Genomic DNA, 11,543 nt, shown 5'->3' on the forward strand with positions numbered 1-11,543 from the left:
ACGATTTGCCACGGCAGTCCCGCTGCACGCTTATCGATTTCTCAAGCATAAGTATCTGCTGATGGGTCCACGTGAGAGTGGGCCACCTGTTGCTCTCCACACCGGCGCAAGACGGCCATTCAGTGGCTAGCTGTAAATTTATCATGCTAGGAAATTAAAGTGCAATACGAAACAGCGGCGCTTGTAACATTGTTCACTAAGTTTAAGTAAATTAACTTCAGCCTTCTAATCAACGTTATGTTGTGTAATTTGAAGTAAACCTAGAACTGGTCATATCTTGGTGGTCGAGTAGACGCGGTTAGGACTGAGGTGCCAATTGGGTCGAAAATTTACAGGTTCAAATTTACCAAACAAGCACTTTCTTGACTCTGGACTCTTAAGCTCATTAAAACACTTGATATTCTGAATTTGCATATATCTTAGGCACCGTCATAGCAATATAAATGCGCAACAGAGTACAGTTTATGAGCCGTCTTGTCGACTTTTATCATCAGCCAAGTCAAAACCCACATATGGCACATATTCAGTCAGCGACCGTATTATGGAACGTTAAACTTTAAGAAAGGTGCCATTTTCGGAACCTGGTCAAAACTAGAGCCAGTCAGCCAGCCACTCGGTATTAATGCGTCCTTGATGAACAGTCGACTAGAGCAGACACTCGACATTTTTATTGATGATTGGAAAAAATACAAAAGAATGAAGGATGGGAACGGCTTCTTTAATCTTTTGTGCCAACACTAACAGGACTAAAATAATTGATCTGTAATTGGCTCAACGTTTGCTACAATACGCGTTACATAATGTAGGCGTAAATCATGAGCATTGTTGCAGCACATTCGATTTGTAGTGACATGAGTATGAATTTTGAGTGTCGTGTCGGATGATTGAAAAATTTCCACATCGATTTTTTTATCACGCAAAGGCCTCAATGCGCAAGTTTCAAGTATCAGTTTGACTACAATGCGTCTGCTCATCTATTTCCCAAACATAGTTGTTATCACGATAATGAGAAGCAGCAACCACTTCAAATTTCCCATTCCGTTGACTCCACCATCATTAGCAATTCCCTGCGATACGTCATTACCTATTCTTCTTCTGAGATCATCCAGCGAAGGCTTGAGTGAGCTTAAAGTCGGGCGTGAGTTGACGACGGAAGTCTCGTTTGCGTTTGCAAATTTACAATTAGCCGAGTCGCAAAATGCCCGAACAGCAGCAGAACTGATAGCGGAGCGATCAGCACCGCTGACTCCCAAACAGTCAGAAGCCGATGCGACCGGTTCATTTTCACCAGGATAAGTGCCGTTAGTCGCACTTCTGCCAACGTTAATAATCATGATTGTGTTGCCAATATTAATACCAGCTAGACTCGAGGCAACACTTGACTGAATATTATCAGCACCATTTTCCGGACCATTCAGGTTTTGTTCATTTTGTGTATTTTTATCTTCGCTGGCTACTTTCTCGTCTCCCTCCTGATCATCAGAATTATTCTCCTTGCTGGCTTCTTTCTCGTCTTCCTCTTGATCATCAGAATTATTCTCCTCGCTGTCTTCACTTTGATTCTCCTCATTACCTTTATTCTTCCAATTATCAAGGTCTTTGCTTTCGTTATCAAATGGACCAGGGTGATCGTCGTCATCACGAAGTGGACTACCATGTCGATTCGAACGCTCTCTTTTTTCGTTTACGTCTTCATGCGAAGACCATACATCGTCATCATTCAGAAATAAAGCTGAAGGATGGTCGTCTTGCAATAATCTCTTTTTAAATTCAGGACACCCGACGCCAAACAAATGGGTTCTCTTATTATTGTCCGAGCAGCGAACATGTTCTCGAATCGAGACAACTCGTCGATCCGTTTTAGTGATGGCAAAAAACACCACTACAATCCCAATTGTCACTCCAACCACCACCGCCAATTGAAGTATGCGCGAGCGAGAGGTCAACTGCATTTTTGCCTGCGAAATAGTAGCGCAAAAAAATTGCTCATCGTCCATCAATCTCTTCTCTATCAAAATATTATCGATTCACATCGATAATAAGAGAGAACAATCTTTCACATCACGTGACGCCATCTTTTTGCAGTGACGTCACGTTCACTTTGTCAATCATTTTGTAGTTGCTTACAATGTCGACTCTTCCGACGTCTCGGAAGAGCTTGAGTTTTCACGCGGACGCTTTGATCGGGGACTGATGGGCGGTCGCACGATAGGAGGTGTACCATACTTATTGATGGCGTATGACTTCTTCATGCCTGCCATGCACCGACGCATCGCAATTTTGTGGTCCACGATCGGAAACGGATAGTCTTTGCCAATGAGACAACCAGCAGCGTGTTGTACAGTCATGGGCGCTTTCCAAGGCTCATAAATGTACTTTACCGGTATTTTGCTTAGAGCTGGAACGTATTTGCGAATGAATAAGCCTTCAGGGTCCCATTTCTTACCAAATGTCGATGGCGAGTACACTCGGAAGTACGCTGAAAAGAAATAGCTACTGCTGAGCCACAACCAATTGCCAGCGTTAATGCTCCAGTCGTGATCAATAAGTCGTTCCTGAAAGACCTCAAGTCCTCGTACCCATGAGATGTACAGATCACCGCGAGTGAGGAAGCACGCGACCGAGTGGCGTGCTAAGTGATGCATCCATCCCTCTTTCTTAAGTTGAGTCATGATTGCGTCGATCCATGGAAAGCCCGTCTGACCTTCAGTCCAAGCGTTAAATTGCGACCGAGCGAGCTTATCATCATCGGTCATCTCTTCCTCTTTTTCTGGAATTTTATGTAATCGCCAGTCAATCTGTAGACAGGTCGGACTCTCCTCCATCTTATCGAAATATGGATTGGCTCGGCCATGGCAGTGGAAAAACTCACGCCAAAGCAGCTGTCCGTCTAAGCTTACAGGTGTAGCTGATAATGCCTTTGCATGGAGTTCTTGGATGCCTCGTACGTGATGCAAGAATGTTCGCGGACTGATACAGCCGAAGTACAAATACGGACTCAGCGACGTGGTCGAAGCGGAAGGTGTCGTTTGTGCTGGAGATGTCTTTGGCTTTTCAAATCGAACGACGCGGCCTTCATTGCGACAATAGTCGCGTAGAATGCTGAGTGCAATTTGCTCTCCACCGTAGATAAACGGATGACGATCAGGAACCTCGAAGCCAAAGTCCGTTACCTCTGGAAGCGTGAATTGTTGTTCTGGACCTGCAATCTCCAAAAGTTGCTTTATCATCACTTCCGGATCATCATCTTTTTCTTCTTGTTCAACACCATTGTTTTCAGCTTTTTCCTCCTTTACATCCGCCAACGGATCAGGTTTTAATCGATTTCTCCAATAGTCCACCACTTGCTGATAAAGCTCACTTGGAAGATGACCAAGCGGTGGTACTTTCACGGGCGTCGGGAGTGGTTTTGGTGGCTTGGGCTGCAGAGCTAGTGCACGTAAAAAAGCCGTATATGTCTTTGGTGGTTCACCTCCGTTCTCTGCAATTACTGCATTCAGATCGTAGAGCGTGTACCCTTGTGTCACATGTGTCCGGACATTTAATCGTCTTGCTAACTCCACTACTCGATTATCTCGATCAATAGCAAATGGCTCACTCGCTCCATCGAAAAACAGATGCGTGATGCGCCACGCAGGTAGCAAACGTCTTAATACCTGCAATCCGTCTCCTCTGGCTACTACGAGACGCGATCCCCGCGCAGTTAACGCGCTGGCCAAATCTGAAACGCTCTCGAGCATAAACTGGAAACGATTAACACCGCAGCGCATGATCTTAGGGCGGTGTACAATGTACAGCGGAATAAAGATCATTTTGCGGTTATCAGTATTCAATTGGTATTGTTTTATGTGTTTCAAAGCTGCACAAAGCGCCAAATTGTCGTGCACACGTAGGTCACGTCGGAACCACATTAATACCCTCATGTCCTCTTGATTATCTTCAGAGCTCATTCTGGACCCAGCATTCACTAAACTGGGCTCAACCAAATTCGATTGACGTTGAGATTGCTGTTGTAGTAAATCAGACGTTGAAAGCTTATCGGAGACAAGCTCTTGAGGCGCGTTGATGGCTGCGTCCACGGCATCAAGTGTTGCAGCATCCAGCGTTGATTCTAATAAACTTGAATCACCATCAGAAGCGTCTAGTAGCGAAGATGCAAAGTACGCAAGATCTGCGTCATCCGCTGTGTCGTCGGAAGGCAGTAAGGACGATGGCGTTTGGTCCGACATACAACTGAAGATCGAAGATTTATTTAATCACAAGAAGGTCAAAAGAACTCAGTGTGGTCTTACACTTTATAAGATACAATGAATTTTATAAGTCTTATGTTTATTATATAGATAAGCTACACAATGCCAGTCTAATGTATCTCATCGAACCTCTGACTAGCATGTGGCATAAGCGCTTGCGGGTTGCCCGGATGAGGTGAGAAGATCTCAGCCTCCTCTAAGTATGTCTCAACTGCTGCTTTGGTCTTCTTTTTGAGGCGTGCAAACACAAGAAGGCCAAATAGAGACAGTGGTACGCCTAGATCCGCTACAAGCCACATGACGCGAGCGCCATAATTCTGGTAAAAATACCCACCGATGAGTGTGCCAACGCCACGAGCAAGTCCGTTCTGTACTGCATTCAATACACCCATTATTGTGCCTTCGCATCCAGGAGGAGCTGCTGAATACACGTATTGCGTACACACTGCCCACGCTAATCCGTAAGTCACACCATGTAGAAATTCAAACGGGATGGCAGTCCACGCATTTGTCATGATAGCACAATACGATACGCGTAAAAAGTAGCCAAAGATTGACAATAGCAGCACATTAACGATGCCGCAGTGATTGATAATTCTGTGCGAATAGAAAAATGCCGGCAACTCTGACGCAGTCTCGCACATGATAGCTATACCCACGATCTGAGCATCATTACCCGAAAGATTGTACAAATTTAGTGTAAGGAAGCTTGAGAGTACTCCATACATTATTCCCATGAAGAATACAACACAAAATAGCACAACCACGTCCGCTTTTCCGTATATCAATCGAATGTTGTCCAAAAACGTCGGATTTTTCATCGCTCCACCATCTAGTTCGACGTCTTCTAGAAAATGGTTGTCTTCAAGAGGAGGAATTGTACGTATTACCAGCAACGATGTCAGTCCAAGCCCTAAGCTCAAATTAAAAGACCAAGAAATGCCGGCGACAGCTACGACTAGGCCTGTAATGTAGGCTCCCGCTCCAAAGCCGAGCGCGCCGAACAAGCGCTGCTTGCCATATTCGCCACCAACCTTATCAAGAAGATTAAGCACAGTATGATCCAATAGCGAACCAGTTGGAGCCACTTGAAAATTTGATAAAATGACGAAGAGAACCATCCAGTTGAAGGACCAATAAACAAATTGCGAAGCGTACATGAGTAGCGCACCCGTGATGATGCACAATATGTGAATAAATCGCTGGTTCTGAATGTGATCAGCGACAGCGCCCCAGAGAGGTGGTGCCACTAATGTGCATACACATGGAAGAGTCTGTAAAACGCCAATCTGCATTTTGGAAAACTGCGCTGTCTGCTGATAAAAGATAGTTAAATAATTCATCTGCGCCGATGTCCATGCATTGCTAACGAGGTACATAAGCTTTGGCTGCCATAGCGAGTGCGAGGATTGTGGAGGCGCCACGAGAGGTGTTTTGCTTGAAACCTTTACCGGACACATCACAAATAGACGTTTACTACCTGTTGTGGAAATTGGTAAATGAAGACTCTGTAATCTTGACTCGCACTTTTTTCCCTCCTTCCAGATTAAGTCCCGTCAATAACTTACTATATAAAATTCGGGACAGATGTCATGCTTGACCTTAAATTATCGCAGCGCCGGAAACGCTCGGTTCACCAATCCTCTTGCATCATTACGTTGAACCGTGTTTTGATTTGCTTAAAAGTGCAGCTGTCAGCCATCGAGTATTGTCACGCGTTTTACTCTGTCTTGTCGCCATGAGCCCTGCGTTGGTTGGTCTACAGCAGTTTCTAAGCGACACGAATCGCGTCGTTGTGTTGGACGGTGGCTTTGCGACCGAACTGGAGAAAGATCCTCGCGTGGATTTAAACGCCAGCAGTCTCTGGTCCTCTTCTCTACTTCTGGATAAGAACCAACATCTTCAAGAAGTGGTTGTCAATGCACACAGGAGCTATTTTCTCGCAGGTGCTGACGTAGCTACCACCGTCAGCTACCAAGCGTCCGTTGACGGTTTCAAACGCGAAGGCGTTACAACTATTGAAGACGTCGAGAAGCTCTTTGCAAAGAGTATTGACTTGGGCGTGCAGGCACGCGACGCCGTATGGAATGGGCTACAACCGAGCAAACGATTGCAGCCTCTTGTCGGTGCTAGCATTGGCTGTTATGGTGCTGCATTAGCTGATGGATCCGTGAGTTGTAGTAGTCAAGAGTTGAATTGCACGTGTAAGAATACCGTACTCATCTCGTGAAATGATGACCAGGAGTACCGCGGAGATTATGGCAAGACCAAAGAAGACCTCGTGGCCTGGCACAGACATCGCTTTGCGTTCTTTTCGAATTATTCATCAGCCGATTTCTTGATTTGTGAAACAATCCCTTGTCTTGTGGAGGTCGAAGCCTTTGTAGACTTGATGAACGAGTTTCCAAGCGCTCACGTCATAGTGGCTGTCGCCTGTCATAATAGCCTTGAGCTTAACAGCGGTGAGCCGATCGCACGAGTGGGAGAGATCTTAAGGAAGCTTAAAGATCCATCGCAGCTGCTAGCGATTGGTATCAACTGTACCCCACCGCAATATGTCGAAAGTTTGTTGCTTAAGTTGGACTGCTTCTGGCCCAAGGTTGTCTATCCCAATAGCGGTGAAGATTGGGATGGTGTTAATAAGAAGTGGCTACCGGTGGGTGGCGTTAATGGGTACAGTTCTTGGGAGGAATACTTGCCAAAGTGGTACGCTGCTGGCGCGCGTTTCTTCGGCGGCTGCTGCCGTACGTCTCCAGACGATATTCGTGCCATTCGTGAATACTTTGCCCGCCACCAGCTTTTGTGATTTGTCAGGCGAATGTCAGGTGGTGTGGCAATTTACTCAGCAAATGATGGATATGAGGACTTGATATACGGGCTGCCATTTTTGACTGCGAAGACAGTGCAAACAAATGCAAACGTTGCTGAGTCCCCCCTGCACCATTATTCTGCCAGAGTGTCTTCTGAAACATGAAGCTTCAATTTTGGTCGCAATACTTTCCATTTCTCTTTGTACATACTACCAATGTAAGCGTGTCGATTGATTTCGCTGTAATCGATTCACTGTCTTCATCGATGACCATGCGTGATTGTACCACAGCAATGTTAGACTTGAAATGTGGTAGGAATATTTTTGCTTTCCCGTCGCGTACTATTGTCGTATGCTAGACATCAATAATGTGAAACGACACAAACAACACTTTTTATTGCTGTCTGTAGATGATAGAAAGCAAGACACATAAGCACTGCCGCCGTTGCTGCCCACCCGAACTGCTTGTTCAAGGTGAACCGCATTCCCTTCCTTGTCCTGCATTAACCTTGTAAGCGCTTTCATTGAGCTGTTGAGCTGCATATCGTTTTTTTTTTCAGCCTACTTAATTGATTTTCAAGCAATCATTTCCCGGACTTGAAGTTCCTGTTTGCAAGAATTTGATTAAATAAAGAAAAATTCCGACTTTCTTGTTGTTGCATCACTTATCATTCGAGCCTGTCGTTAACATCCGCTTGTTTCACATCGTAATTCGAACTACCATTGTCAAATAATAAAAGAGCTTCCGTACCATGTACTTGTTTAATTTCACAGTTGATTGTTGATGTAGCATTTGTAACTTTCGCCTTCATATGAAAGAGTTTAGAGACTGACTTGGTCATATAGATAAATAAACGAAACACACTTCACTTCGTTACTGCAGAGCAGAAAACTTACACAAAAGTGAATAGTCTCACTTAAGTCTTGCTTGTAAAGAATGTACGTCTATTTACTTGCGTGCAGACAGAATTTCAAAACGCACAGCCTCGACAATACTGAAAAATAAAAAAAGGCGCTACATACATGGCAAGTTGGGTCACGCATTTAATCCAGAAGGAATTATCAATTTCGCGTAACAATTTTGCACGATAATACGTAAAAGAGACGACAAATCTTAATTTTCATTTCTGCTTACTCAATTGAATCAAGTCTCGCCACTTGACAGAATCAATTGAAAGCGAGATTCAGCAATTCCCACTTGTGGTTACACTTCAACGTCAATCGTCACGCACCCATGCGTGATCAGTAGAGAGCTGTCGCGTGTTCCTTCGCGAATATGGCGAGGTGAATGAAATTAGAGATTTACGTGAACATGGTCGAGTACATCTTTTCTGCGTCACAGTCATAGTTGTAATATTTTACGTTTACATGACCAATTAAAGCGTATATTAACGTAAATTCGAGAATTCAGAAAAGTTTCCCTAAGACTTCCTGTCCCATCGTCGATTCGATAGTTTGAAGCTATCTTCTTGCAGTTTTTTCTGAAAATGTCCAATTCAGGAAAAAGTGCGGCCTTGATGGGAAAATCCTTGCACAATTCTGTCGAAGAGTATTATGGTCGAAAATTTAGCTCTCTTTCATTTTAACGGGCAAATCCACACCATTCGCCGCTATCAGCATGCACAACAGGATGAATAACACGGCAATTTGCTCGTAATTTCCATTATACGCTCACCGAAAAGGCTTACGACATTAGTACCGCTATTTTTAGTCAGCATCGAAAAATTTGATTGCATATGTGTGAGGAAAAAAAAGCGAAAATATTTGCACAGTGGCGCTAAATTCTTGACCTATGTACTAACAAATTGCATAACGTATCTTTTGCCCATCTGCAAATCCAAGAACGGTTCAACAACTTGCTGCAAGGATAGGCACAGCATTAAGCACGATGTTGCGACTACGTCACATAGCTCTGAAAACCCCACTACGCACTATTCACACAATATCCATTGATTAAACAAAATAATTCCTAGCGGTACCAAAGGTATCTAATGTTAAAGCTGTGAGCTACTGGCAATACTTCGGTAGCCGTAGCACATGTCATCTGCGCTCCAAGACAAAGTCTCCGACTCTTCCGTAAGCTTTCGATCGCTAATAACGGCCGCTGTCTCTGTGTCCGAAAATGCATGACTCATCCCAGCAGCACAACGCGACATCGCCAGCTTGCTGTCAACTATTGGAAACGGATAATCTTTGCCAACAAGACAATCAGCGTCCCGTTGCACTTTCAGTGGTGCTTTCCACGGCTCGTATACAAATTTATCCGGCATGTTACGGAGTGCTGGTATGTACTTTCGAATAAAATGCCCATGGGGATCCCAATGTTGAGGAAATGTGGACGGAGACGCCACTTGGCGGTAATCTGTAAAAAAACAACTTGCACTGACCCAAAGCCAGTTCCCAATGTTTAAGGCCCAATCCATATCAATCAATTTCTCTTGAAAGTACAACGCGCCTTGTAGCCATGAAATATAGAGCACTCCACGTGTTAAAAAGGACGCAACTGCATGGCGTCCAGCGTGGTGCGTCCAGCCTTCCTGATTTATTTGACGCATAACAGCATCAATCCAGGGAAAACCTGTACGACCCTCCTTCCAGCACTCCAACTGCCGTACAGCAAGCTTTTCGTCTGCTTCTAACATATTGTGGTCATTCACTATATCGTCTTTCATTGCAAGCAAGCGCCAGTCTATCTGTTTACATCCAGGGTTACTATAAAATGAGTCAAAGTTTGGGGTTCCACATGCATAACAGTAAAAAAACTCTCGCCACATCAATTGACCTTCCAATGTCACTTGTACGGGGAATCCAGGACGCTGGGAAAATTGCAGCTGGATGAACATGATGCGATAGAAGAACTCACGTGCACTTAGACACCCAAAAGTCAAATGCGCACTTAACGACGTCGTAGATGGCACATCAACGGAAACTGGAGATGTTTTTGGCTTTTCAAACATACCTACGCGTCGTTCATCTTCACAGAATTCGTCCAGACGCTTCAAAGCTTCAGTTTCCCCTCCAATTAAGGTCGTATGTGGATCTGGAGGCGTGAGTCCAAATACCGTGAGAGGTGGTACTACAAATAGTGTCGTATCGTTTTTTTCAGTATTAACGTTAATTCCAGCAATTGCATCTGCAACTTCTGAGTTGTGGTCATGGCAATAACTCTTTAATAAGAAATACAATTCTTTTGTATTGAAGGATGCAGCATGTGGAAGTTTAAATGGCGCGGGAATGGGCTGTGTGGGTTGCGGCATCTTTTCAGTGATCTCTAAAAGTCGTTCGTACTCGTCTGGCGGTACTCCGCCATTTAACCGAATGATTTCATGTGGATCATACAAAGTCCCCCCTCGTATCATGGTGACGTTGACATTTAGCGACTTTGCAATAGCACGGACGCGAGAGTCGCGCTCAACGGCGTAAGGCATGACCCCAGCCTCAAAGAAGAGATCAGTGATGTGCCATGCGGCCATGACAGTGTGTAATACGTGCTCAGCGTCTCCTCTCAGCACTAGCAGTCGACCATGCATTTTCTCAATGGAAATAGCCACATCCATTATTGCTTCCAATAGAAATTGGAATCGAACAGCTCCGCAACGCTGACGTTTCGGTTTATGGAGAATGTAAATAGGCAATAGCGCCATGTCCTCATTAGTTGCGCGCCAAAATTGTTCTTGCGCACGCATTGCTGCGTCGAGTGCCAAGTTGTCATGCAGTCTTAAGTCGCGACGGAACCAGACTAGAGCTCGTCGTTTAGGGTGTTCTGGTGCAGGACCAAAATTGTCAATAAGATTGCTATGAGATTTGGAGATACTTGTATTCTCTTCGTCTGCAACATTAACGTCAATCTGACAATGCTGAAGCACCATGGGGTCGTCCACATTGTGCACTGACGCGTGGCGCAGCCGTTTCCTAGTCATGACTGTGACGTGTAAAGATAAGTGTGGCTTGCCCACTACTTTAAATGTAAGGTAACCAATCGTCGGTAAGCTTCCATGCAAAAGTTCAGGCGGGTTCGGTTGTGTTCAAGAATGAGATTTGACTCTAGAATACCTGGATGTGAAAACGCTCGGTATTTAGTAAGTGACGGTACGAGGAAGGCAGCGGAAGATGACATTGAAACAAAAGGCGCTGAAAGAACCTCTTCGTCCTTGTAAAATAGACGGCTTGTAAAAAGTATAGTCATAATATGTCCACGAGTGACTTTTATGATTCTAGTCAGACGAGTCGCACAGAATGTTCGGGCTTGAGGAAGCGTCGCGGAAATGCCTTGATCTAAAAGATCATTGATCAATGTATGTATGTGACTATTTAGGCTTAAAACGAGCAGGAGGTTGGAACATCAATGAAAAGGTGGACAGCTGAGATGGAAGAGGGGCGAGATCTTTCTCCAAGGCTGCACTATCATTTCTTACTGTGAAACACATTCAATGGTGTTCGATTCTATCATCGCCATTCAGCGCTGGTTGCGCTGTTAGACGACG

General features: G+C 44.7%; 8 protein-coding genes across 8 annotated transcripts; 1 reads left to right on the plus strand and 7 right to left on the minus strand.

The window, feature by feature from the left end:
- Positions 1-374: 374 nt before the first annotated feature.
- On the minus strand, positions 375-976 carry PHALS_15084 (uncharacterized protein). The gene has a single exon (XM_024718896.2). The coding sequence runs from the start codon at positions 972-974 to the stop codon at positions 747-749; it is 228 nt and encodes a 75-aa protein (XP_024584249.1). The 5' UTR covers positions 975-976; the 3' UTR covers positions 375-746.
- PHALS_05207 (uncharacterized protein) lies at positions 975-1,997 on the minus strand (the record flags this gene model as incomplete). The annotated part of the gene is made up of 1 exon (XM_024718897.1): positions 975-1,997. One exon carries the CDS (start codon positions 1,995-1,997, stop codon positions 975-977), a length of 1,023 nt encoding a protein of 340 aa, XP_024584250.1.
- Positions 1,998-2,123: 126 nt separating this feature from the next.
- PHALS_05208 (dna photolyase) lies at positions 2,124-4,229 on the minus strand (the record flags this gene model as incomplete). Its single annotated transcript, XM_024718898.1, has 1 exon — positions 2,124-4,229. The coding sequence occupies one exon, from the start codon at positions 4,227-4,229 to the stop codon at positions 2,124-2,126; it is 2,106 nt and encodes a 701-aa protein (XP_024584251.1).
- Positions 4,230-4,360: 131 nt separating this feature from the next.
- PHALS_05209 (major facilitator superfamily) lies at positions 4,361-5,710 on the minus strand (the record flags this gene model as incomplete). The annotated part of the gene is made up of 1 exon (XM_024718899.1): positions 4,361-5,710. One exon carries the CDS (start codon positions 5,708-5,710, stop codon positions 4,361-4,363), a length of 1,350 nt encoding a protein of 449 aa, XP_024584252.1.
- A 278-nt stretch (positions 5,711-5,988) lies between these two features.
- PHALS_05210 (homocysteine methyltransferase) lies at positions 5,989-7,056 on the plus strand (the record flags this gene model as incomplete). The annotated part of the gene is made up of 2 exons (XM_024718900.1): positions 5,989-6,420; positions 6,493-7,056. 2 exons carry the CDS (start codon positions 5,989-5,991, stop codon positions 7,054-7,056), a joined length of 996 nt encoding a protein of 331 aa, XP_024584253.1.
- A 2-nt stretch (positions 7,057-7,058) lies between these two features.
- Positions 7,059-7,676, minus strand: PHALS_15086 (uncharacterized protein). Its single transcript, XM_036407183.1, has one exon. It carries the CDS (start codon positions 7,600-7,602, stop codon positions 7,402-7,404), a length of 201 nt encoding a protein of 66 aa, XP_036263432.1. The 5' UTR covers positions 7,603-7,676; the 3' UTR covers positions 7,059-7,401.
- Positions 7,677-7,683: 7 nt separating this feature from the next.
- On the minus strand, positions 7,684-8,103 carry PHALS_05211 (uncharacterized protein; the record flags this gene model as incomplete). Its single annotated transcript, XM_024718903.1, has 4 exons — positions 7,684-7,737; positions 7,811-7,865; positions 7,925-8,004; positions 8,083-8,103. The coding sequence occupies 4 exons, from the start codon at positions 8,101-8,103 to the stop codon at positions 7,684-7,686; spliced, it is 210 nt and encodes a 69-aa protein (XP_024584255.1).
- A 950-nt stretch (positions 8,104-9,053) lies between these two features.
- On the minus strand, positions 9,054-10,979 carry PHALS_05212 (dna photolyase cryptochrome; the record flags this gene model as incomplete). The annotated part of the gene is made up of 1 exon (XM_024718904.1): positions 9,054-10,979. The coding sequence occupies one exon, from the start codon at positions 10,977-10,979 to the stop codon at positions 9,054-9,056; it is 1,926 nt and encodes a 641-aa protein (XP_024584256.1).
- Between the last annotated feature and the right edge of the window lie 564 nt (positions 10,980-11,543).

Source organism: Plasmopara halstedii (genome assembly GCF_900000015.1).
Source record: "Plasmopara halstedii genome assembly, contig: Scaffold_2881, whole genome shotgun sequence".
NCBI lineage: Eukaryota > Oomycota > Peronosporomycetes > Peronosporales > Peronosporaceae > Plasmopara > Plasmopara halstedii.